At 46.0% G+C, this 26,095-nt stretch overlaps 1 protein-coding gene across 1 annotated transcript; it reads left to right on the top strand.

Annotated features, from left to right (window-relative positions):
- Positions 1 to 14,435: 14,435 nt before the first annotated feature.
- LOC127333613 (protein MODIFYING WALL LIGNIN-1) lies at positions 14,436 to 17,335 on the top strand. The gene is made up of 2 exons (XM_051360004.2): positions 14,436 to 14,853; positions 16,856 to 17,335. Exons 1-2 carry the CDS (start codon positions 14,558 to 14,560, stop codon positions 17,115 to 17,117), a joined length of 558 nt encoding a protein of 185 aa, XP_051215964.1. The 5' UTR covers positions 14,436 to 14,557; the 3' UTR covers positions 17,118 to 17,335.
- Positions 17,336 to 26,095: the final 8,760 nt, after the last annotated feature.

Here is a 26,095-nt window from a genome sequence, read left to right on the forward strand (position 1 = left end):
AAATCTGCCACTCGAAGCTTGACCTTACCCAGGTTGTCGAGAAGGTTCACCAAAAGGTAAAACGTCGGAGAGTTGGTGTTGACAGGATTAACACGAAGGTTACGCCCATAGCCGAAGAAATGATTGAGGACCTGCTTCGGATGGATGCCGACTTTTTTGCTGATGGCCATTATGCCGATTTTCTTGGTGCTGCTCCTGAGGAAAACAGAGTTACTCTTGATGACATACTGAATCAAGACTAGTTATTTTCTTCTTGTAGATATTTCTTCTTTGTAATCCATGACTATATTGTAAAGCAATCATTATATTTCTCTGTTTGTCTAGCCCCCGAGTGTTTCGGTGATTCTTTACTATATTTGTATATTTGCGAGGTTTTGAACCAAGGCATTTATATATTTAAGGCGAATATGAGCCCCCGAGCTTTTTATTGAGTACTATTTTGTATTTTTATTGACTCACGAGGTATTTGAATACCAAGGCAAGGTTTTTCTTTTGTCGATGAACTATATTGAAATTCGTCGGAGCAAAGACTTTGATCATGTCGATAAAGAAGAAAAGTTATATTGTCACTATCTTTATTATATTGCAGCACCGCGAGCCCGCCTCATTAAAAACCTTCTCCGGCCCCACTCGGTGCCCCGAAAAAGGAAAAGAGTGCGTCTGAAAACTCGCGGGCGTTTCAGTACATTGAAGTTTTACAAGGACTATATTTCGACTCTAGGCGTAGAACCGCCTAAGTTGCGCCACGTTCCAGGGGTTTGGCTCCTCCACCCCTATCTTCTTGTCCTTTATCCTGTATGCTCCTCCTCCGATTACTTCCGTGACGATGTAAGGGCCAAGCCAAGGTGACTCGAGTTTTTCATGACTTTTTTGCGTGAGCCGAAGAACTAGGTCGCCCACCTGAAAAGATCTTGGCCGCAAACGTCGACTGTGGTAATTTTTCAAGTCCTGTTGATATTTGGTTACCCGAGATAATACTTCATCTCGAGCTTCATCAAGTGCGTCGACGTCGTCCTCTAGCGCTCTTCTCGATGTTTCTTCATTATATTCAGCGACACGTGGAGAGTTGTGCTCTATCTCGATTGGTAGTACTGCTTCTGCTCCATGAACTAGAAAAAACGGAGTTTCCTGCGTTGCTGTGTTTGGTGTTGTTCGGATGCTCCACAACACGCTTGGTAGTTCTTCTGGCCAGGTATGTCGAGCTTTTTCCAGTGGTCCTAACAAGCGCTTCTTGATGCCATTGCAGATGATACCATTGGCTTTCTCGACTTGCCCATTGGTTTGAGGATGTGCAACTGACGCAAAGTTCAGCTTGATACCCACCTCTTCGCAATAATCTTTGAATTCATGGGATGTGAAATTACTGCCGTTGTCTGTGACGATGCTGTGGGGCACTCCAAATCTGAAGACGAGGCCTTTTACGAATTTTACTGCGGATGCTCCATCTGGTGAATTTATCGGCTTCGCTTCTATCCACTTTGTAAACTTATCGACAGCTACTAGCATGTACTCCTTTCCTCCTGGCCAGGATTTGTGTAACTTACCCACCATATCAAGTCCCCATTGAGCAAAGGGCCATGACAATGGTATTGGTGCTAGCTCTGCTGCTGGAGAGTGAGGTTTTGCGGCAAACCTTTGACACGCGTCGCAAGTTCTTACTATGTCCTTGGCGTCCTCGATTGCTGTCAACCAGTAGAATCCTGCCCGAAAAACTTTGGCTGCGATAGCTCGACTACTTGCGTGGTAGCCACATATTCCCTCGTGTACATCCTTCAGAATTATTCTTCCTTCTTCTGGTGTGACGCACCTTTGCAAGACGCCTGAAATACTTCTCTTATACAATTCTCCCTTGACCACCGTGAAAGCTTTGGAGCGTCGAATTACTCGCCTTGCCTCGACTGGATCGTCGGGTATTTCTTTCCTGAGGATGTATGATATGTACGGCTGCATCCATGGTACCTGTATCACCATGACCAGGTCCTGATCTTCTTCTTCTTCCTCTTGCTTTTCCTTGGTAGCCCCCGAGGGTTTCTTTTCCTTCTTTTTTGATTTTGTCGACTTAGTGGATCTTTCTGTTATCTCTTCCCAGAATACCCCTGGCGGGACTGCAAGGCATTGAGACCCGATATTTGCAAGAATGTCGGCTTCGTCGTTGCTCAATCTACTAATATGATTGACTTCGCATCCATCGAACAACTTCTCGAGCTCGTTGTACACTTCCTTGTATGCCATCATGCTATCATTGACTGCGTCACATTGGTTCATAACTTGTTGAGCCACCAACTGTGAGTCGCCAAAGATTTTCAGTCGGGTTGCACCACAGGCTTTCGCCATCTTCATCCCGTGTATGAGGGCCTCATATTCTGCTTCATTGTTAGATGCATTGGGGAACGTCATCCGAAGGATGTACTTCAACTTGTCGCCTTCAGGTGATATGAGTACTACTCCTGCGCCAGCTCCTTCTAGTCTTTTGGACCCGTCGAAGTTCATGGTCCAAGTTCTCGACAAATCTGGAGGTCCTGTATTTTGCAACTCCATCCACTCTGCGATGAAGTCCGGCAATATTTGCGATTTTATTGCTTTTCTTTTTTCATACGTGATGTCCCGAGGGGAAAGTTCTATTCCCCAAAGGGAGACACGACCCGTAGCTTCTGGGTTGTTCAGTATATTTGACAAAGGAGCTTCATTGACCACTATGATCGGATGTGCCGAAAAATAGTGGCGCAATTTTCGTGCTGTCGTGAATACTCCATATGCTATCTTTTGGTACTGCGGATACCTTTGTTTTGATGGCGATAAAACTTCGCTGACGAAGTATACTGGCCTCTGCACGCCGTGGAGTTTTCCTTCTTCTTCCCTTTCGACAACTAGCACCGTGCTCACCACTTGGGGTGTGGCTGCGATATATAGCAGGAGAGGTTCCCTTTCTTTTGGCGCCACCAGAATTGGCGGTGTCGAAATTGTGCGCTTCAAATCCTCGAAAGCTCTGTCGGCTTCTTCGTTCCACTGGAATTTATCTCCTTGTTTTATCAAAGCGTAGAACGGCAGTGCTTTTTCTCCCAGCCTAGCGACGAATCTGCTCAAAGCTGCGACTCGCCCCGTTAGCTGTTGTATCTCCTTCAACTTTGTTGGCTTCCTCATTGTTACGATAGCCTGTATTTTGTCGGGATTTGCTTCAATCCCTCTTGCTGAGACTAGAAACCCCAAAAGTTCTCCTGCTGGAACGCCAAAGGAACACTTCGTCGGGTTCAGTTTGAGGCAGAACTTATCAAGGTTGTCGAAGGTTTCCTTGAGATCCTCGATCAGCGTTGCCCCCTTTTTTGATGTTATGACGACATCGTCAATGTATACTTGCACGTTCTTCCCAATCTGTGTCGCCAAACACTTCTGCATCATCCTTTGATATGTTGCTCCCGCATTTTTTAGACCAAAGGGCATTGTTTTGTAGCAAAACACGCCGTAAGGTGTAATAAACGCGGTCTTTACTTCATCTTCTTCTTTCAATCTGATCTGGTTATAACCAGAATATGCATCCAGGAAGGAAAGACGTTCACATCCAGCCGTGGAGTCGATAATTTGATCGATCCTTGGGAGGGGAAAGTGATCCTTTGGACAATGTTTATTGACACACGTAAAGTCGACGCACATGCGAAGGACCTTAGTGTTTTTCTTCGGCACCAGCACAGGATTTGCTACCCATGTGGCTTCGGTGAATATCTCTTTGATAAAACCAGCTTCTTGTAGCCGATTAATTTCTGACAGCATGGCTTTGCGGTTTGGTTCCGAAAAACGCCGCAAAGGTTGTTTGATTGGTCTCGCTAGTGGATCCAAGTTTAGGTGGTGCTCGGTAAGTTCCCTGGGTACTCCTGGCATGTCAGCTGGACACCATGCGAAGATTTTCCAGTGCTCACGGAGGAACTCGACGAGCGCGCTTTCCTATGCGATATCCATGTCGTTTGCGATAGATGTCGTCTTTTTTGGGTCTGTCGGATGAATCTGCACCTCTTTTGAATTTTTCTCGGTACTGAAAGTTGATTCTTTGTTTGGCCTTCCAACGTCTGGCAGTACGTCGTAATCAGTCATACTTTTTGACGCCAAGTACTCAGCTTGCATCCCGAAAGTTTCTGACAACCGGTGGAAATCTTTGTCGCATTTATCGGCTAAGGCAAAGCTTCCTTTAACTGTGATTGGTCCCTTTGGTCCAGGCAACCTCCATAACAAGTATGTATAGTGTGGCACTGCCATAAATCTAGCATATGCTGGTCATCCCAACAGAGCGTGATATTGCGACGGAAAATCCACGACTTCAAACTCGAGCCTCTCGATTCTATAATTTTCTCGGGTCCCAAACTGAACGTCGAGATTGATCTTTCCCAATGGATAACTTGGTTTCTCCGGTGTGATGCCGTGGAACCTTGTGTCTGTTGGTTTCAAGTTTGCTAAGGATATGTTCATCTTCCTCAATGTATCTGCATACATAAGGTTTAAGCTACTGCCGCCGTCTATGAACACTCGAGAAACATCAAATCCCGCGATAACTGCTGGCAGAATAAGTGCTGACTGCCCTGGTCGAGGAACTTGCTGCGGATGATCTGCTATTGTGAAGCCGATATCCTGTCCTGACCAATTAAGGTACTCAACTGTTGGTGGAGGCATTTTCTCTGCCATAAACACCTGTCGTGAGATTACTTTCTGAGCTCTATTGGACGGCCTTCCCTTCCGAATCATCAGCACTGCTCCATTGGAATTAGGATCAACATAAGGTGGTGGTGCAGGTGCTGCCGCTATTCTGAGCTGATGCCGATTGTCATCTGTAATCGCGGGAGGCGGCGGCAAGTGAATCTCGCTTCTAGGTTCTCGAGGATTTCTCTGTGCTGCCCGCGCATTAGCGTTCTCTGCATACCGCAACATTGCTTGAAAATTTCGACAATCCTTCTGCAAGTGCCCTGACTGTCTTTTTCCGTTGCTGTCGAGGAAAAAATGCATCTGGCACGGTCCGTTCATCATCTCTTCAGGGGACACGAAAGGTCTTGGGAACCTAGGCCCGCTATTTTGCCTATTGCGTGAATCATCCCTGTTATCACCTCGCTGTTCACTGCTTCTCTGGTAATCATCTCTGTTGCTTCCTCCTGTATTTGTCCGAAAACCTGCCGAAATTTGTCCTGGAGCATCGTAGTTCTGGTACGTCCGAGGAAACCTTCGCCTCGGTTGATAGTTTCGACCACGGTCCTCCTCTGGCGACCTGTGTCGTTTGTTGTGGACAGCGTCTTCTCCATCTGCCCATTTATTTGCTATCTCCATTAACGCGGATACTGTCTTTGGATTGGTTCTTCCCAAGTCTTCGACGAAATCTCCACGCCTGACTCCTGCGACAAACGCATCTATTGCTCTCTCGTCAGATATATTTTCTGCCGAGTTTTTAATGATATTCCACCTCTGGATGTACTTCCTCATTGGCTCATCTGGCTTTTGTCGACACGCTCTCAACTCCTCTAACGACGCGGGTTTTTTGCACGTGGATCGAAAGTTCTTGACGAACACATCCTCGAAACTTTCCCAGCTGTCGATGGATCCTGGAGCGAGTTTCTTTATCCAAGATCGTGCGGCTCCACTCAAATGCACCTGGATGCTTTGCATGGCTGTTGCCCTAGTTCCTCCTGTGAGCTTCACCGTCTCCAGATAGTCGACTAGCCAATCCTCTGGATCTTGAAGGCCGTCGAACTTCTTGAAATTATCGGGTAACTTGAATCCTGAGGGGACTCGAGTTTTCCGGACTCTCCTCGTAAAGCACGGCAAGCCACACATATCTTCGTCGGTCAATTCCGGAGATTGCCGATGATCCCTTCTGCTTTGCCGCGCTCTGTCGACTCTTGCTTGTGCTGCTGTGTCTCTTGCTCCACTTGGCCCTTCGAGTCTTTGCCCGTTGCTGCTGCAGGTCGTGGACTATTTTGCCTTGCCGCTCCTTCGGGAGGCGTTGATACAAACGCTGTCCCCATAGCTCCAACTCCTGCTACCGCCATATTGTACAATGTTTCCCTTGGATCACCTGGAGGTGGTTTAGACGCAAGGATAAAAGCATGTGTCGCCATATATCCAGCCTCTGGTGTCTTAGGGATGATGTTTCCTCTTGTATCTATCGACATGAAGGACATGTCGAGGTTCTGGACCAAGTGCTCTCTTTCTGCTTCGGGTATGTGTTGCAGCCTTGATCTTGCTCTGTTCCGCGCATACCGAGGCCTAACACCCGTAGTTCTAGATTGTCGACTTAAATCTGCCCTTCTCCTGCTGGACGCAGAAGCTGCCTCCTTTCTCCTGTTCAACTCAGCTGTCTGTTTTTCCAATTCCCTGGCAGCTCGTGCAAGCCTATATTGATATGCTTGCAGTTCTTCTGGTGTGGCCGTGGTGGCCATTGGTTCTGTGCCGTTCATGGCTCTCGCGGCTCTGTCCCATGCTGCTTGTGAGAGTTGAACTCTATCTCGCGGCTCTGGCCCGACGTATTTGTTGCCCAGGCCTTGTCGCAGATTGGAGGGATCGACGTATGGATTTCCCAGACTGTCGAAAGCCTCAGATGTTTCCTCTTGATCTTCAATGGCGTAAATCTGATGATACTTTGTACTCAGATCTACGTTGGGTTTGGTGACATCATTATTGAGATTGATGAAGACCTTGCCCACTGTAAGAGATTTGTCGATGAAGTCGTAACTGTCGACATCGCTTGAGCCATCGCTTATATATGAGTCCGCGGATGACTCAAACGACATGTCGTTGAAGATCTTGGCGAGTTTCTCTCTTGTTCTGGTGCTGACGTAACGTGTCGCCGAGGTTTCTTCTTCTCCTGACTCGGTTGACGATGCATAGCTTGAAAAATCTGAATCGATCACCGACGATCCCGACGAAATCGGAATCTCGACACGATACGATCCTTCCTTCTCGACGCGAAAGTGAAACCTTCCGAACGTCATCTCCATGGGCTCCGCCAGATACGCATATGCATCCAAACGGGAGTACATATTCGTCGAGTGAACATCGAGTGAACATCGCCAGCCCCGGTCTTTGCCCTTTTCGGTGAAGACGCTCGGGGGCTGGACGGTGGAGTCGAAGTCTCCACATTATGCTGAAGAAGAGGCGAAGATTCCGCAGCAGGGCGGTTTTCTCCGGAAAGGATCACAGTGTTGGACGTGCTCGTAGGAGCCACGCCAAGAATTGCAGGTTCTTCCTTTTCTCCGTCTTCAGATCTGCAAGTATAGAAAAAATGAGCGTGGCGAAGGAAATTAAGCACGGCGAAAAAAAAATAACAACAGAAGGAGCTTACGAGTTGACGGAGCCAGCGTCATCATAAGGGTCAAAGGCACCCCCGTCTTCAGGTGAAGCTTCTTCGGCAGGTGACCCAGTGGGTTTAGAGGTGCCGGAATCTTCAACTTCACCCCTCTTCCTCTTGTTCCTTGGAGAAACAGTGAGAGGAGGAGAGACGGAGCGGCCAGATTTAGAAGGTTATGAATCACTCTCTTTTTCGGAGGAAGCCGCGGATTTGTGCGATACGGCGACTTCACTCTCAGGACGAGAGGATTCTTGCGAGTCGTCATTAATAACGGCTCGCTCATCCACCTCTCCACCTTCAGGAAGGGGGGAGTACAACATATGATTTGGTGGTTCTGCAGAAATGAATTTGAAGATGAACATACAAGATAAATGAAGAAGCAGTCAAAAAATAAAAGCACAACTCAAAGAAAAAGTTACGTATTTCGGGAAGGGCGTGACTGCCACTGTATGGCTCCACGCGACAAGAGGTTGGAACCTCGTGTTTCTTTCTTAACGAATAAAAACGTCGAACGAGCTTCTCCAAGTCCTTAATTTACAGAAAGATCCTTGGAGATACAATCAACGTCTTCTTCGCCAGCATACATCCAAAGGGGGTTTTTGCGAGCCTGCAGAGGCTGCACCCTAATCCTAAGGAAATAAGCAGTAATTTGAACACCCGAAATTTCTTCATCGTGGGTGTTCTGGAGCTGATGGATGCGCTTCATCAGAGCATCTGTAGCTGATTTTTCTTTGGCAGAAGCTTCAGCGTCCCAGAATCAGCGCCTGAGGATTTCTGCGGCACCATCAAAAGGAGCGATGCCGTACTCCTGGTTGCCGACATACTCTTCTCGGATGTACAACCACCTCTTGCGCCACCCTTGGACGGGGTCGGGGAATTTGACATCAAAGTAGTCAACATCGGGTCAGACGCAGATGCAAATGCCATCCACATTGTAGACGACGTTGCGAGAATTGTTGCGCCTGAGATAGAAAATGTGTTTCCACAAGTCCCAATGAGGATGGGTCCCAAGGAAACACTCGCAAAGGGTGATAAAAATCGAGATGTGGAGGATGGAGTTAGGGGTCAGCTGATGTAGCAGAATCCCGTAAACAAAAAGAAGTCCACGACGAAACTCGTGGATGGGGGTGGAAAGGACGCGAATGAGGTGATCGATGAAGGTTACCCGGTATCCAATCGGAGGACTCGGGACACTTTCATCGCCAGGAAAGATGAGTGAATCCTTCTTCTTCATCAAGCCCAGCTTCTTGAGGCTCCTCTGGTCCTGGTTGGAGATTTTGGATCTCTCCCATCCAGAGATATCCACCTTCTCCATCGCCGCGTTGGTTTCGGGAGCGGTGTGCTTGGTCAGCTTTGTGCGCAGCGGCATGGAAGCGAGCTTTGGTGGAGAACGAAGGTGATTGGAAGCGCGAGCGTGGAGAGCTTGGGGATGGCAATGGCAGAGCTAGAGAGAGAGAGAGGTGAACGACGCATCGAAGGGGGGAAATGAGGACAAAGGGGCACCTTTATAGCAAGCCAGTGATCCGTCGCACCGTTGGATGTTGAGGAAAATGGATCTTATGCTCTACACGTGTCCAGAGGGGTACACAAGTCTTTTCACTGAGAAGTTACTGGACATGCGTTACAGCGCGCGTACCGGAAAAAGTGGAGGACGTGTGTCCCCCACTTGCGCGACATGTCAAACGGCGAGGAATTTTGGACCCACAGATCAGTGACATGACAGAACCCGCACCTTCCCAATACAACGTTCGTGGCCATCGTCAGCGCTGATGTCGCCATAAGAGAAATTTCGATAGACCTTCTTTGAAAAATAGCGACAGGGAAAATGTCGATGGTGCAAACAAAATAACTTCGGGAGCCTTTCGTCAAATACAAGTATTTACTCTTATCAGAAGGGTTATTCGTACTTCTGATAAGAGGATAGTACGGAGTACATAAATATAGGGTTGTTCAAAGGAGATGAAAGTTGAGCCTACATCTAAGTATAAATATTCGACTGTAGTCTCGGGGGCTACTCCCATCGGGAGCGCTGGTCGCGCACGCGATAAAATAAAGGTGGAGCGGAAGTCGTCATTTTCAAAAATAGAGTGAAGCAACAATACAATCTGAGCCTACAACCAAGTATAAATACTCGACTGTAGCCTCGGGGGCTACTCCCATCGGGAGCGCTGGTCGCGCACCAGATAGATTATGCAGAAGAGAATGTCAGATAAAATACAAGGAGAATGAGTATCGTCGTACATCTCCGAGTTACATATAACTCGTCGTGTACTCCCATCGGGAGAATCAAGATATTGTCATTATATGATCCGACAAAATTGGCTATTCCAACAGCCGATAAAGGTACTCGACAATATATTCTAGAGCCCGTCCGCCGCGGTAAAACCTCTAGATGACGTAAAACTTTACAAAGGTAGGACCCCAGGTTCTGTCCTGAGTGGCGTGGTATCGCACCCGAATACGCTATGCTACTTTTTTCCGTATCAACAGATGCGAAGAAATACTCCTAGCGGACGCGCGATGGATTTTATAAACATGACTGGAATTCGATTCATGACTAAGTCCTAAAGCGGCACATGTCGAATTACGCCAGTATTCCGGGGTCATGTCTAGGGACTTGACCTTGAAGTAGGTTTTTGCGAGTTTGCCACGAGAGCAGTTAACTGGTACCTGATCCGTCAGATGAACCAGCCCCATCTACCATTATCCATGTACAATATATATATATATGAGTTGAATAAATCGTTTGTATAATTAAAAGAATTTATGGATGAATTGTACGATGGAGATTTTACTCGACTATACGATTCAAGCAAAATCTCGGAGGCTACTGACATAGGCATCCGGGATGGGCCTGCCGAAGAAGGTACCCGAAGTTTACTGAAGGCCCACGACCCAAAGTTTGTGAAACCCGGAAGCCCATTAAAGCATCGACTATGGTAAATAGAGATAGATTAGGAATAAATAGACCTGTAACTTTACGGGACGGACTCAGAGAGTCTCCCGGAGTTTTGTAACTTGTGTAATACGAAACCCTCGGCTCCGCCTCCTATATAAGGGGGAGTCGAGGGACAAAGAAAGGATCAATCAAGTTGTCAACATAACCCTAGCTTTTAGCAGCCGAGCACCTTTTTCGGCTGAAATCTTCGAGATCTACTTGCCCTCTACTTCCGCGAAACCCAAGTCTACAACTTGTAGGCATTGACAAGTTAATACCTTGTCACATGGTAGTATGAACTGTACAATGACTAGAAACTTGGGTCTACTAGAATTTTTACCTTTATGTTGTTGCCTCACTAGGGATAAATGAATGCATGTGTGACAATCACCAAGTGATCAATAATGTTGATCTCGTATCTTTTGACATGGCATGTTTGATATTTAACATCATGCCATAGATGCAATACTCTGTTCATCTTTAATCTAGTTTGTGGAGTTTTCTCTTAGTAGAGGAGAATTCTATAGATGTGTAGTATCATCTCAACCATAGGAGGTGATGCCCGTATAAATACTTATCAAACATATATTTAAGTTACATAGCTACGATGCCTTTCTTGAAGCCTATTTGATTCCATCATGTTTAGAAGAGAGTAGACAAGTAAACTCATGAACTCCAGTCGATTTTTTATCATAATAAACACCGTTTACAATTTAAGCATTTAATTAATCCGAAAATACAAAATATTTATCTTTCTTGCATTTAGTTCTTTCATATAAACTACACCACTACCATTACCACCACTTTAATTTTGCATAGCATTTAGTTTACCTTTCACATAGAGTTCGATAGAGAGTCACCCTTGTGTGTAAGAAGAACTTGTTCCATCACTTTGCACTTGGAGTCCCAACAAATTGGTATCCTAGTGAATCTGGTGCCATCAGCACGCTTTCCCGCCGCACGTTGCTCTCTGGATACTCGTGATTGTTTTGATGCACATGCTCCTTGCAAGCGGATCCACTCTCTGTCGTCTCACCTCGTTGTCCCTTGGTGTCCCGGAGTTGGACTAAGGTTGTGTGCCACTCGTCATCGCCTAGAAATTCACCACCAAGGGCCACTTCGAGGTGTTGCGAGGAGTTCAATGTCAACGTCAGTTTGGACTCTCGCTAACAGAGCCAGTTTTCCTTGCTGCACTTGGAGCTCCCTCATTTGGTTTCTAACCGTGTCAAGGATGTGTCTCCCCCATTCGTGAAGAGGTGGAAAGTCTCAAACTGTTGTTGGCATGCATTGGTGAGTCTTTGGAGCCGTCGGAAGCATGTTCTTTTGGTGGGTAGAAGCTCGCCACCATGCAGGCTTGGTTTCCGCTTGGCTCCACTGAGTAGAAGTCATCTTTGGTTGAGGAAGAACATATCTACAATTGTTTCTCACCTTGTGGCAGACCCTGCCACTCGCCGCATCCTGTTGTGTCCGCAAGGGCGTAGATGAGATCTTGACTCCGGTGCTACAGATCATGTTAGTGCTACAATGAGTCGTGTGGGGATTCATCTGTGGTGCTGAGCTCGTTTAAGGCCTTGGTTGTGGCCACATCGCCCTCGTTACCGTGTCAGAGCCTTGCAAGTCCCACGCCTCTTTGGACCGTGGAGGAGTATTGGCGCCTAGCTCTGGGATCTTTTTGTAAAAAAGCTTTGTGGCTCGCTCACTAGTTTAGAGGCGGTAGCCCTGAATATGGCAAGGGCATTGCACGTGTCTTGACGGGGAAGGCCTAGCATGACCAGGAAGGTGGAGAAGCATCTAAGGAAGGTATGTATCAAAAGCAGAAGAAGCAAGGGAGCCGTAGCCAAAAACATTTCAGCAGCAGGTCTTTCTTGCGGTGTTGTGCTCCTTGGATTGTCAATTTGTGGTGTTGTTTCTCTTGTGGATAGTTGTTCTGGGTATTTTGCATGGTTTTTTGTTAATTAACTAGACATATTTTGCAATCCTGGTCTATTCTTAACCATGGGCAGGTTTTCCACTAAAGAAAAAACTAACTAATTTAGTATTCCGACTAACTGAGATGGCCCGCATGTCATACATATCCTCTATCTTTGGATGTGTGTCGACCATAAGGAGAGCAAGGGACAAGTTTCCCGGATGGCGAGCTTTATCTCGTTTGCAGCACATGGGAGGCACATAGACGGTTGTACGCCTCGGCGGTGCATGTGCGGTCCGTCTCAGCGATTGTTTCTCACCTAGTGGCAGACCTGCCAGTTGCCGCATCCTGTTGTGTCGGTTGCCTCTAGGAGCAAGGGCATATGTGAGATCTTGGCTCTAGTGCTATAGATCACGCTAGTGCTACATGAGTCGTGTGGGGATTCATCTTTGGTGTTGGGCTCGTCTAAGGCCTTGCTGGTGGCCACAACGCCCTCGTAACCGCGTCGGAGCCTTGCCAGTCCCTCGCCTCTTTGGACCGTGGATGAGTATTGGCGCCTAGCTGTGAGGATCTTTTTGTAAAGGAGCTTTGTGGCTTGCTCGCTAGTTTAGAGGCGGATAGCCTTCAATATGGCAAGGACATTGCATGCGTCTTGATGGGGAAGGCCTCGAAGGGCATGATCAGGAAGGTGGAGAAGCCTCTAAGGAAGTTATTTATCAGTAGTAGAAGAAGGAAGAGAGCCGTAGCAAGAAAATTTTCAGCAGCGAGTATTTCTTGAGGTGTTGTGCTCCTTGGGTCGTGAGTTTGTGGTGTTGTTTCTCTTGTGGATAGGTATTCTGGGTTTTTTTGCCTAGTTTTTGTTAATTAACTAGACATATATTTTTCTTTAAGGGGCAAAATTTTTGCTCCCATTTCGGAAAACATTATTCCATGCATTTGAAATGGAAGATCGTAATGTAAAGGAAAAATTATGTGTTAAACCCTGAACTCATATAGGTTTGCCAAACTGAACCCTGAACTCGAAGTCCCTGTTGTTTATACCCTAAACTATGCAATCCCGGTATACTCTTAACCATGGGCAGGTTTTCCACTACAGGAAAACTAAATAATATACTATTCCCACTAACTAAGATGGGCCACATGTCATATATGTCCTCTACCTTCGGACGTGTGTCCTCGACCATAAGGAGAGCACGGGACCAGTTGCACGGATGGCGATCTTTATCTCTTTTGCAGCATATGGGCGGCATCATGGCGGCGCATACCCTCGGCGGTGCAGGTGTGGTCCATCTCATCGGTGCAGAGCACGACACATGGGCAGCACAGGTATGGTCCACGTCGGCAGTGCAGGGCGGTGCAAGGGCGGTCTGCCTCGGCGGCGGCAGGGCGGCGCGGGGGGTTTGCCTAGGTGGGGAAGAGACATATTCGACACTACTACTCATCCTCCTCGTATCCTAGGTTGGCCGTCAATGGGGGCACTGTCTCTGGCAGAGTGGCGGCGGCCTTCACCACACACGAGCTCTAACTGGGATAGATTTAGGTGTGGGAGGAAGAAGATTGGGAAAAGAAAAATGTTTTACCAATGGGGTCCACATGTCGGCGGTGTGTAATCCCGATGGGTTTGTCACATTTTCGATGTGCCAAATATGCCTAAAATTCGATTTAGACAAGGATTGCATAGTTTACGGTACAAACAACATGGATTTCAAATTTAGGGTTCAGCTCGGCAAACCTCTACAAGTTTAGGGTTTAAAATACGGAGTAAATCTTTTAACCTAGTGTACATACCAAGGTAAAACCTGGCTCGCAAAGTCGCAAGTCACAACCCATGGTGTGACAGGCTGCAGGTCCACGGTCTGTGTCCCGAGGCATCGCTCCCTTTGCACGCAACGCGGAGTCCTTTTCGTTTTGGAAACTCTCATCAGAGGTATCGACGCTCGACGGGAGGTTGGGCGTGTTCTCTCCTGCGCTTTGCACCTGGATGGAACCGCCGCCGCGATACCGCGCCGACACGGTGACGCACACCACGTGGAAACGGAGCACTGTGCCGTCTGTACGCGCACGAACCCCATGTTGCTGTTGCGGCGTTTCCGTCCATGCACCAAACCCCGACACGATATCAATACTCGTAGCGCGGCGGTTGGTCGCTGCCACTTGGGCCCCCGCCGCGCGCGTCTGCCCAGCCGTTAGCCAGTCCACTTCCACTCACCAAACCCAACCCACCATCAGATCTGCGTGTGTTGTGCTGTGCTAGCTCGCACTCACCCGCTCCGCACCGGCGTCACCGACACGAAACCACCCCCCCGCTCCCTTTAACCTGCTGCCACTGCGAGCCAGCCAGCCAGCGCTGCTTCAGACCTCCCCCCACCTCGCCTCAGCGCAGAGAGAAGCAATGGCGTCCATCATCGTGCAGGTCTCCGCGCTCCTCCTCAACCTCATCGCCTTCGGCCTCGCCGTCGCCGCCGAGCAGCGCAGGAGCAAGGCCACGGTCACGCCCGACCTGGTCAAGGAGTACGACTACTGCGTCTACAACTCCGACATCGCCACCGGCTACGGCGTCGGCGCGCTACTCCTACTCACCGCCGCGCAGGTCCTCGTCATGCTCGCCAGCAAATGCTTCTGCTGCGGGCGCGGGCTCAAGCCGGGGGGATCACGAGCATGCGCCCTCATGCTATTCCTATTCTCATGGTAACACAACACTCCTTCTTCCAATCTTCCAATCTACTAGTACGCCTCAGTTAATTAGTATTGCTACTACTATGTGCCTCGTTTCACCATAACCTAGCTGGTAGTTAACCGGGCTAACGACTAAAATCTATGGGTTCACCTTCGCTCTACTCTTCGGGATCTCCTGTTGCTTTTTCTCCTCAATCGCCGCTCGTTTTCTTGGCCATTACTAGTTCAGTTTTCTGACTTTACGGCTATCTTTAGAAATTAGTTAGATCTACCCCTGTGGTCTCAAGCTACCAACGGCGCGCCGGCTGCGCTTCAGATCTGTTTGCTGCTGAGAGGATGGGGATTCAGATCTTCTTATTGCAGTTGGCACTGCGGTCTTCCTGCTAGGAGGGTGAAGCGCTGTGATGCTGGGCAGCTTAGTATGTTGGATTGCCTACTAATATGAACCTAACAATTACATTTCTAGTACTACTGTACTTCGTTACTAGTAGAGTCGACTGGCTTTTTGAGCTAGGGTGCCCACTTACTGCCGAATTTAGGTTGCCCGGAAACATCAAAATTTACCTTGTTCGGTCTTTGCCAAGCCACAACAGTTGGGCGATTCCGTGTCTCTGGTAAATTCACTACTTTTCCGCACTTCTGTTAAGGAGATGCAGAATTGAGCAGCTTCCGGTAGATCTGTCAAGTTAGGTGAAACGTCTCTGGGCTAAAGAAAATTCTGGCACACACAACTGCTACTACTTTATTCTAGTGGCTGGGGGTGAGTTGGTTGGAGTGAGTTGTTGCACACTCACAGCGGCGATGCCTTGTCCAGCTCAAGGATAATAGCGTCGCAGCTTCCTGTGTCCTTGCTTCATAACAGGTTTATTGCCAGTCTAAGGTGTGAGGGTCAAACATCACAAGTGCCACTGTGGTGTTTTGATAGTTCAGTCGGTTCATACAAGCAACTGACCACTTTGCTGGATTTTGAAGCTAGTATTATTACTGAACATCTTGGTTCATTCTAGGTAGGACTAGTTGACTTCAGTGCTCATGATAGATCCGCTGGATCTACATAGGTGATTATAGATATGCCCAACTGACACAAATGTACCTGTACTGCAAAGTGCATAAGACTAGCTACTTTATCTGATTCAGTGTTTGAAAGAGTAATCATGTAGCATTTGCCCTTGATTATAACTTACAATGATTGCTGTTATTGCCCTTGAAAGAGTATGATCTCTGTAGTATCCTCGTGTGTGGCCGTGTTAATCGCTAGCAATAGCTGTCCTCTTACAATAAAGTAAGGATAACATGTTGGCATATGCTTATCTCTTTTGACCCTAGGTGTGAGCAATTAAGTTAATAGAAGCCAACGGCTTTTGATTTTGTTTACACATTAGTACTACTTGGCTTCTGTTTAGTTTTTCAATGAGCTGTCAGACTAGTTCAGTTCTTTGAGCTGTGTCTGTGACCGAATTGTTTATCTGATGTTCCTTGGAATCGTGTATTGAGATTTCCTAAGCAGTGCTCAAGTCAACGCCAATAAGCAGCTTTGATTTCTTAGTTTCCTTAGCTAGCCCAGCCTTGAACTATCTTGGACCAGCCACTGTTCGACCATTCTCACCAGTTAATTTCATATTTCACTTCTCTCACTTTTCGGAGTTCTGCTTGTCGTGTCCCTCACCACTTATATTGGAACCTGAACTGGATGCTCTGTCAGCTTATTGCTGTCATCTGATATGATCAATGTTTTTTCCGTAGGCATTTGTCAATCAGATTTTGTTGCTATTTCTTCTGCTGGCTCATTGAAGTTTATTAGTACTTGTTTTAAATATCCTATCAATTCGCATATTTCTAATGATATTTAGTTGAGTAAGCCATACAAAGGCAAATGGTTTAATATTTATTCTCTCTTCTCGGTGCCTTTCAAACTAATCATTATTACTGCCTTAACTTATGATACATAAAAAAAGTTTTTCAATTGGAATTCTCAAAGAAATTTTTACCAGCAAGATGCCCTCCTCATTTGCAGGTTGACCTTCCTCATCGCAGCATCATGCTTGCTAGCAGGATCAGTCCGTAATGCGTACCACACCCGGTACAGGGGCATCTTTGGCGGCAACCCTCTCTCCTGCGAGACGTTGCGCAAGGGTGTCTTCGCCTCGGGTGCAGCCTTCACCTTTTTCACGGCCATCCTGAGCGAGTTCTACTACATCAGCTACTCCAGATCCAGGGATGCTGCTGGTGGCGCTCCATATGGCGGCTCGAGCATTGGCATGGGACCTTACAACTAAGGAGCTTGGTGAGGTTTATGCTATATGATTCAATCCGTTTCAGGGTTGATCGGGTAGTCCGTCGTGGAGTGCAGTGTTCTTGTTAACATTACAGTGGTAGTTACGTGTAATTGGGTTTACTGCTTTCACTAGGTTATCGTATGAGGTTATTTGGTCGGGCTGTATACTATTTGGATTATTGGATTGGATTTTCGGCATGGAATACGCTCATTTGGTCATCCTAAAATGTTGATGTGACGTTGATATCATGATATGCACATTTTATCATGTGAGCTTTTGCTTCAGTACACATCCTTAACAGGATTTACGACTTAAATTGTAAATGGATGTCTCCGTTCCTAAAAGCAAGGTACTCCAATCTTGGAGCATCTGCGTCCAGCGTCCTCCAATAACAGCCCGAATTACCGAATAGCCATATTGAAGTGATGCAAACAAAAAATAGCTCCTAGCGGCTGTCCCAATAACCGCACGCTGACTGAAGGCAAAGGAGCACATCCAGTGCTCAACCCGGCCTACCTCATCTGGTTCCATCAGGTTCCTGCCTGGGTTTTTGCCCTACAGTGCCACTTAGCCGACCAGAAGTTTTATGTGCGAAAATACGGCTTGGGTGCTTATGTGCAAAACGAGGGGTAAGAGCATCTCCAGCCGCGTCCCCCAAAGGGATTTGGGGCGCGCCGGACAGAAAATGCGTTCCAGCCGCGTCCCTCAAAGCACTTTTTTGTCCGGCGTGCCCCCATTCGGTGTCCGGCGCCCCGAGCCCGTCCCCGTCCCACAGGGGACGCACCGGGCACGCCGGACACAACGAAATGAGAGGCGGGGAGTGGCGGGCCGACGCGTCAGCGGCACGGAAGCTTAGCCGCCGCCTACGTAGCGACGGTGCAGTTCCCGGGAAGCGGAACCGTTGCATTGGCAACCGCGTCGACGACGCGGCAACCGCCGGAATGGAGTCGGGACTCCTCGGAAGACCAACCGCTGCTCTTTTCGACTTCTGCGCCGCCGTCCCGCGCTCAATAATAAGACCCGTACGTCGGCGCTTTTGGATCTTCACCGGCCGCATCCGACACCTCCAGCGACGATGAGCTACATCTCCGAGCTCCCGTCCGACACCTCCAGCGAGGGAAAGCCTGCTGGATGGCGCCATTGGTGGGACAAAGCTCCAACGCCCAGCAGCGGCGACGATTCCCTCCCGCCACTTGACAGCGCGGAGGAATGGCTGGGCGTGGAGGAGGACGCGGAGGAACAAGGGTCAGAGGAGGCGGCGGTGGCCCGTGCGAAGGCGGAGGCGGACACGAAAGCGAAGGCCAAGGCCAATGCCAAGGCCAAGGCCAAGGCCAATGCCAAGGCCAAGGCGAAGCCGGTGAGCACCGGCGACGACGAGGAGGACACTAGTTCCTCCGATGAGTCGACCGACACCGCCTCTTCGGAAGAGGTGACGAGCAGAAAGCGCCACCGTGATGACGACGACGAGGCGGGGCCATCATCGAAGAAGAAGACGAAGTAGTTTAAAATAATTTATATGTAATTTAATTATTTTTTCAAAGTTTTATATGTAATTTTAAGTTGAACCGATTTGAATATTATAGTAAAGAGTTTTCTTCTATCTATTTAAATTATTTTTAATGTTTGGGGGCGGCGTTTGGAGGACGCGGCTGGGGAGCGACGTCCCCCAAACGCGGCATGAACAAAACACGTCCCCTAAACGCTCGATCCGGCGCCCTTTGGGGGACGGTTTGAGGGACGCGGCTGGAGATGCTCTAAGATGAGCTCTTTCGTGAGTGGTGAGGATAGCAACTCATAGCAACAACACACTATGAACTACATCAAGATAACCACACAGCGTGGCATAAGTACTACAACATAGTTTAAGACCCGACGCTAATTAGGAAGTTCAGGACACGACGGTAACAACCAAATTCACGACGACAGACAGGTCGTAAACATTGTTCCATCAACATAGATTACCAATACCACCTTTCACTCTTCCATCATAGCATTGGCTGTGTGCACGTCCGTTCATTCAAACAAAAATACATGTATAAATGTCGTATTTGACACGGAAAATTCTTCGACACCATCTGTGGTAACGAGACAATTTTCAGGTACTCCAAGGGCTACTGTAAAAGGTCTTGAAGGAGCGGCAAAGAAGACTCCATCTATACATGATGCGGCTATTTTTGGTGGTATCGCAAGTCCTTCATTGTCTAACATAAGGACATGTGAGAGGATTCAAGCCCAACCAAATACTGATGCCACACAGATGGAAAGGGTCATGCAGAATGTGAACCTCAAGCATGACTACGTGTCCACATGTAATGAGAAAACTGAACCACCCTTTGCTTTAATGTCGGATGATGATATTATTTTTAAGGCTAGTCTCTTAGGTATTTCCTTGGGTAAAAATGATATGGAAATCTCAAAAGCTGTCAAATCTATTAAAGGTGTTGATGTCAATCGAACATTAGTCCTTTAAAAAAAATGTTCAAGAGCATAATGATAAGGAAGAGGATCAAAATAGCCTACTAACTTCTCAAATTTCAAGTCTTACTAGAGATTTGATAATCGAAGAGCTGCAGGAGCTAGTGGATGATCTCTTAATGCCTATCATCAAACTAAAGAAAACTCGAAAGAAAAAGGATTTTGATTTATCAGGTGTTCGTAGAAGTGCTAGGTGTAAGGGTATATTGCCCCTATGTGTGGTTTTGGTAATTAATGACAACCCCTATGGACTAATGTTTTCATTTGAGTATATATGAAGGAATATTCCATAGGTACTATTTGTACTCCATGTGTTGGATTCAAGTATGGATGCCATGAAGATAAAGGTATACCTTGTGTATTGGCATCAAGATCATCGGTATGAAGATATATATGTGATATGATCAAGAAGAAGAAATGAAGATGGAGTTCTTATGTGGAACTCAATATTAGCCATGCTCTATCTTATGTGAGTATGAGAAGATACAAGCTTGAGTTGGGCAAGTTCAAGATGAGCATCTTGAGTGGATCACATGTTTGAAGCTTGCCGTCCATTTGGTGATAATGGACATGTGAAGATGTGCATAAATGGAGCTTTCCCATCATAGTGTATGGGGGAGCATTTGTGGGTCTTCACAAAGCAACATTGATCAAGTGAGACATTCCGGCTTGAGTGAAGCTTGAAGAGTTATCATCAAGATCGAGCGGGATGCCCAAGGCAAAGGTATGGCCTTGCTAGGTTTTCCTTTTACCGGTCTCAAGGTGGATGTTGGGAGACCGGATTATAGGATAGATAGCCGCACTATTAAGAGGGGCTTTCGGTTGGGTAACTTGATCACATCGTCTTAGGGAGCTCAATCCTTTGCATACCTTGCATACTCTTATTGCTTCTTGGTATTTCTTGGTGTGAGGTTCTTGAGCTTGTTGCTAGCTTTACAACAAGCCCAAGTTCATCGAAAACGGAGTTAGCATGCATCTTCTATTGCGTTTTCGAGGTTGGGTGATTTTACCGGTTATTCATGATATAAGGTTCTACCTTTTATATTCATGATAAAATCTCCTCCTATAGTTTCTTGTGTTTTCTCTTTCCATAGGATAGCATTTGTTCTTATCTCTCAAACAAAATTGGTTTCATTCGAAATGGAGTTCGGGAGCATTTGTTATTAAAGAAAAAGTAAAAGAAGAAAAGAAAAGGGGAGGGGCCAGCCGGCCGACCGGCCCAGCCACCGGCCCACCCGGTCCGCAACCGGGCGCCAACCGGACCGGCTCCAGTGGCCTTTTGGCCCAAGAACAGCGGCTGACCCGGTCCGTGACCGGCCAGCCTGGCGCTGCCCCCGGCCTGGCCGGACGCCTCCCTGGGCCGCCTCCGCCACACGCGGCCTGCGCAGCCAGCTCGCCCCGCGCGCCTGTGGCTATCTGCCGCCTCCTGCGCGGCCTGCTCCCATCCGGTCGGTGGCCCAGCTGGGGCGGATGGCTGATCGGCCTCCTCGGCCCAGCATCCGGTCAGCCGTCTGGGCCGCCGGCCTGGGACTGTTTTCTGCCCGTTTTTCTTGCCTTTCCTTTGTCTTTTTCCCCCCAACGGTTTTATTTGCTCCTAGATATAAATAGGCCTTTCTTCCACCTTGAGCTATTAAGTTCTTCCCCTTTCTTCACCTCCATTATTTCTCTTGGAAGAACTTTCTCTCCCCTTTGATTCCTCCCATAGTTCTTGCTATTTCTTGAGGGATCTAAGAGAGGAGATCTAGATCTACACTTCCACAAATCCATTTCTTCTCTAAGTGAGGGGAACCCTTTGGATCTAGATCTTGGAGTCTTTGGTTGACTTTCCCCATTGTTCTTCCTCTCCAATCTCATCCTAGCATTTGTTGTTTGGGTGGGATTTGAGAGTGAAGGATTTGAACACCTCTAGTGTTCTTGCTTTGCATCATTGCATAATGTTGAGCTCTCCACCACAATTAGTTCGAGTGAGAGATCGTGAGCTTGTTACTCTTGGAGGGTGACCTCCTAGTTGGCTTAGCGGTTGGTGCTCCGGTGATCTCTTCAAGAAGATTGTGAAGAGGCCCGGGCTTCTCCTTCGTGGAGCTTGTGAAGTGGTTGTGGAGCTTGCCATCTCCGGAGCGGAGGAAAAGCTAACCATAAGGAAAGGGCCATTATCCTTCGTGGGTGTGGTTCGGAGAATAGGGTGAGCCCTCGTGGCGCGGAGAATCCTTCGTGGGACCTCCACTCCTCCAAATGTGACGTACCTTCTTGCAAAGGAAGGGAACACGGGAATACATCCTCGTCTCCGCGTGCCTCGGTTATTTCTATACACGAGCTCTCTTTCCTTGTGATAGCCATCGTGCTTGAAGTACATATATCTTGCTATCACTTGTGCTACATATATCTTGTGCCTATCTTGCTTAGCTCTAGTTGCTATTGTTACACATAGTTGAGCTTAGCATATTTAGGGTTTGTGCTTGTAAACTAAACGATAGTTTAATTCCGCATTCTTACAAGACAAATCCGCAAGAGTTTGTAATTGCCTATTCACCCCCCTCTAGGCGACATCTCGATCTTTCAATTGGTATCAGAGCAAGGTCTCTCCTTGTTTTTAGGCTTCACCACCTTGAGAGTAAAGATGTCGGCTAGTATAGTGCACAATGACACAATTGTCTTTAATGGCACAAATTATCTTTTATGGAGAAATTGCTTGCTTTATAAACTTCGGACCTTGTGTCCAAATATATATAGAGCAATTTCTAGATGTAGGTTTTTCTCCTCCGATGTATTCTCAAAATCTATCTTTAGAGGATGAGAAAAACTTACATCTTGAAGCTCAAGTATCTAATGAGCTTGTATTCTCCTTGAGACCAGATTTTCATAGGTTCTTGATATATATAAAGCGAAAATCGTCTCATGAGATGTGGATCAAGCTTAAGGAAATGTTTGGTGGATCCACTTCTCAATTGGTCGGTGGTGACTCTGAGGAGCTCTCTTCCCCTTCACATCATGAAGAGCTCCAAGTTGCTTCCACCTCCGGTCGTGATGAGTTATCATTCTCTTCCACTTCACCAACGTGTCGCAAGACACGAGGTAATGATATGGTGAGTGGTGAGGAAAATTGCAATGTTGATATTGTGCTCAATAGTGATGATTTTTCATCGCTATCCCATTGCAATGCTTCCTCTTTGGACTTAAACACATCTAGCATTGAAAATAATCTACATGCTTGTGTTGATAGTCCTTGCATATCATGTGTAAATTGCTTACATAAATCCCATGATGATATGCTTGTCTTGTCTTGCTCCCATAATCAAAATGCTTCTATTTCCTCTAGTTGTTTGTTGACTAACAATGTAGAGGAAACCGAACACTCTATGGATCAAGACATGTTTTCAAATGAGGATTCAAGAATTTCTTCATCTTCATCCTCCGGTATGCACATGTGCCTTATGGCAAATGGATCAAAGGTATCTCCTACTTTGACTCCTAACACTTCCTCTAATGATGAGAGTGATGATGATGATAATGATGAAGAATATAATACCTTGGTGCATAATATGGCAATGGTATATGCTTCTCTTCATGGTAATAAAGAAGCTCGTGCTAATCTCGAACACTCTATGGATACCTTGAATAAATATAGGGAAACCATAGTGGAGTTGGAGTCCCATGTTGAAAATGGGAAAATGATATTCGCTCTCCTCAAGCATGAGATAAAAGATGAGAAGCATACTAATTTTATGCTTACACAAAAAATTGAATCATATATGCATGAAAATGAGAAAACTATTGTTGATGCTTGTGCTACTAACTCTACTTCTTGTGAAGCATCTATCTTAAAGGAGAATGTTGAGTTAAGGGCTCAACTTGAGTTGCTAAGTAGAAATTATAGGGGATTGGAAGAAAGTCATAAAAAGCTCTCGGGCTCTGATGATGATCTTCTAATTTCCTGTGATGGGCTAAAGTTAGCTCATGAGGCTAGTATCACTAAGGTAACATCTTGTGAGCCTCATGTGGACATTAGCACAATCTCTACTACAAATGCTATATTGCCATGTGCTAGTCCTTGTAATCCATCTAGTCAAACTAGTGATACACCTTGTGTTGGATTACTCACTTTGCCTTGTTGCTCTAACAATGAAGCTTCTACTTCCTCTAGTACTTGTATTTCTACTAACCATGTAGAGGAAATAAAAGAGCTCGAGGCCCTAGTCCTTTCTTTGAAGAAAGACTTGGAAAAGCGTCATGAAGGGAAATCCGCACTTGACAAGATGTTGAGTGCGCAACAATCCCCCAATGACAAGAGTGGACTTGGATTCAACTCCAATAACAAGATCAAGTCCAAGAGCAAGAGCAACAAGAAGAAGGGCCAAGACAAAGTCAAGGATCCGGCCAAGTTGGTTTGCTTCAAGTGCAAGGTTGAAGGGCATCATGTTAGATCATGCCCATTGAAGAAGAAGAAGCACTTGAGTGAGAAACAACAAGGGAAACAGCCACAAGGTCAAGGTCAAGCTCATGCTCGACCTCAAGTTGAAGATAGGCCACTTCCCAAGAAGAATCAAGATATTGTCCCCCAAGAGAAGAAATCAATAAAGAAGAGAAAGGGGAACACTTGCTACTTATGCCGTGAGAAGGGGCACTTTGCTTCTTCTTGCTTAGGTGGTACCTTATCTAACCCTATAATTGTTGATGATGATTATTCTCTAGGGAAGGATAAGGATGGCAATGTGTTTGCCAAGTTTGTTGGAACTCAAAGTGGTTTCAAGAAAAGAACCATTTGGGTTGCCAAGCCTATTGTGACTAAACTCTTAGGACCCAACTTGGTTGGGGACCAACAAGCTCAAATTTGATCAATAGGTGTATGTGGAGTTCATTGGAGACTTGGCTACTTCATGAAGAATTAAGGGATCTTCATATATTATATTTTGACCAAGCCAAGTCGCATGGATCATCATCTATATCTTATATCCAATGTTCCCCCTTGCGGTAACTTATACTTCAACTCTTCATATTTATTGTAAGTTACTTGCCCCTTTGCATATTTTGGTTTTGTATCAAATATGTGTTTGTATGTGTTGAGTCTTACTTACCTATCTTGTGTATTCAAGTATGTTTGTTTGACTCATCATATACTTGTGTATTGTTTTGAGCCTAATGCATCTTGACGATATCTTATTTGGCTCTCTTTGAGTGATTAATGGAACATCCCATTTTGGGGGAGTGATATGCATTGTGCATCTCTCTTTCTTTAAAATGTGTGTACATATGTACCACCACTTAGTATTGATATTGCAAGATTATCTAGTCACTATGTGGTGTGTCATACTCATGAGAAATTCAAATTCTAATGTCCATTAATCATCTCTAGTTGAATTTTAGTTGCCTCTTGTTTAGAAGAATTTTTTTATCACATTATGGGGGAGTAATATGTTTTGTACATATCACAAGCCTAGAAAATGTGAACATATGAGGTTATGCCACTTAGAGTTGATACTCTTAATTATCTTGATCTTAGGTGGCATGTTTGCTCAAACAAGCTCCACTTGTATTAAAAAGCTTTTATTGCTCATCTTATGGGTTCTTGTTTGAGTAAGAAATTCTTGGTACGGTTTTCCTCAAATACATATCTCTATATCTTATTTGGGACACCAGTTGCTTCAAGTTATTCTAATCATTGTCGTGCGTGATTGCTTGACTAGTTGAAGCTATCAAGAATCTTCAACCGTGCATAGTGCTTAATTCTATATACTTATCCTATGCCTTTTATTGTGAAGGTGATCCTTACTATCATTGTCAATACACCACCGGAAATTATTTCCAATATACTCATTGTCTTTGACAATTGATAACCTTATATGTGGTTGAATTTATGGATCATCTTCACCTTGGATTGCTTCTTATTGCCTTATTTTATTTCCAACAAATCCTTGTTGCTCCCATATGTCTTCCTTGTTCCTTTGAAAAATCTTTTGAAAAATTCTCTTAATTCATATCAAGTGTTTGTTTTGGAAGACAAACCTTTTCTTTACGGTACATTGTGCCATTGTTAAAAATGTAGAGGGTTTGGTTTATTTGTTCGAACCTTGCTCTTTTGGGAGTTTGCTATCTCATTCCTTCTTACATGCTTTATTTGCTTGAATGAGATAAATCTTTGAGCATGTTTGCTTTATTTCATCCTTTATGCTCAATGGTTTCTTCTTAGTTCATTTCTTGAACTTTATAGAACAAATCTTTTGTGATTTGCGTCTTTGATATAATTTGGACAACAAATTTGTTTGGTGACACCTTTATGCCTTATTCAATTCATTTGGTGTTTTGTCCAAAGTATATCTTTCTTGGATCTTTAAAAGTTTTTGTGCATGCCCATATGTAATTTGTTTATAGCATGCCTGCTTTCTTCGATCCATTATATAGGATATACTCCATCAAATCCTAAACGGCTAAGATGTGCATGAAATTCAAATTCCATCCAAATATGCACATATTTTTATGGAGTGTGTCCTATATATTGTGGTTAGTCT

The sequence above is a fragment of the Lolium perenne genome, chromosome 2, assembly GCF_019359855.2.
Source record: "Lolium perenne isolate Kyuss_39 chromosome 2, Kyuss_2.0, whole genome shotgun sequence".
In the NCBI taxonomy this organism is placed as follows: domain Eukaryota; kingdom Viridiplantae; phylum Streptophyta; class Magnoliopsida; order Poales; family Poaceae; genus Lolium; species Lolium perenne.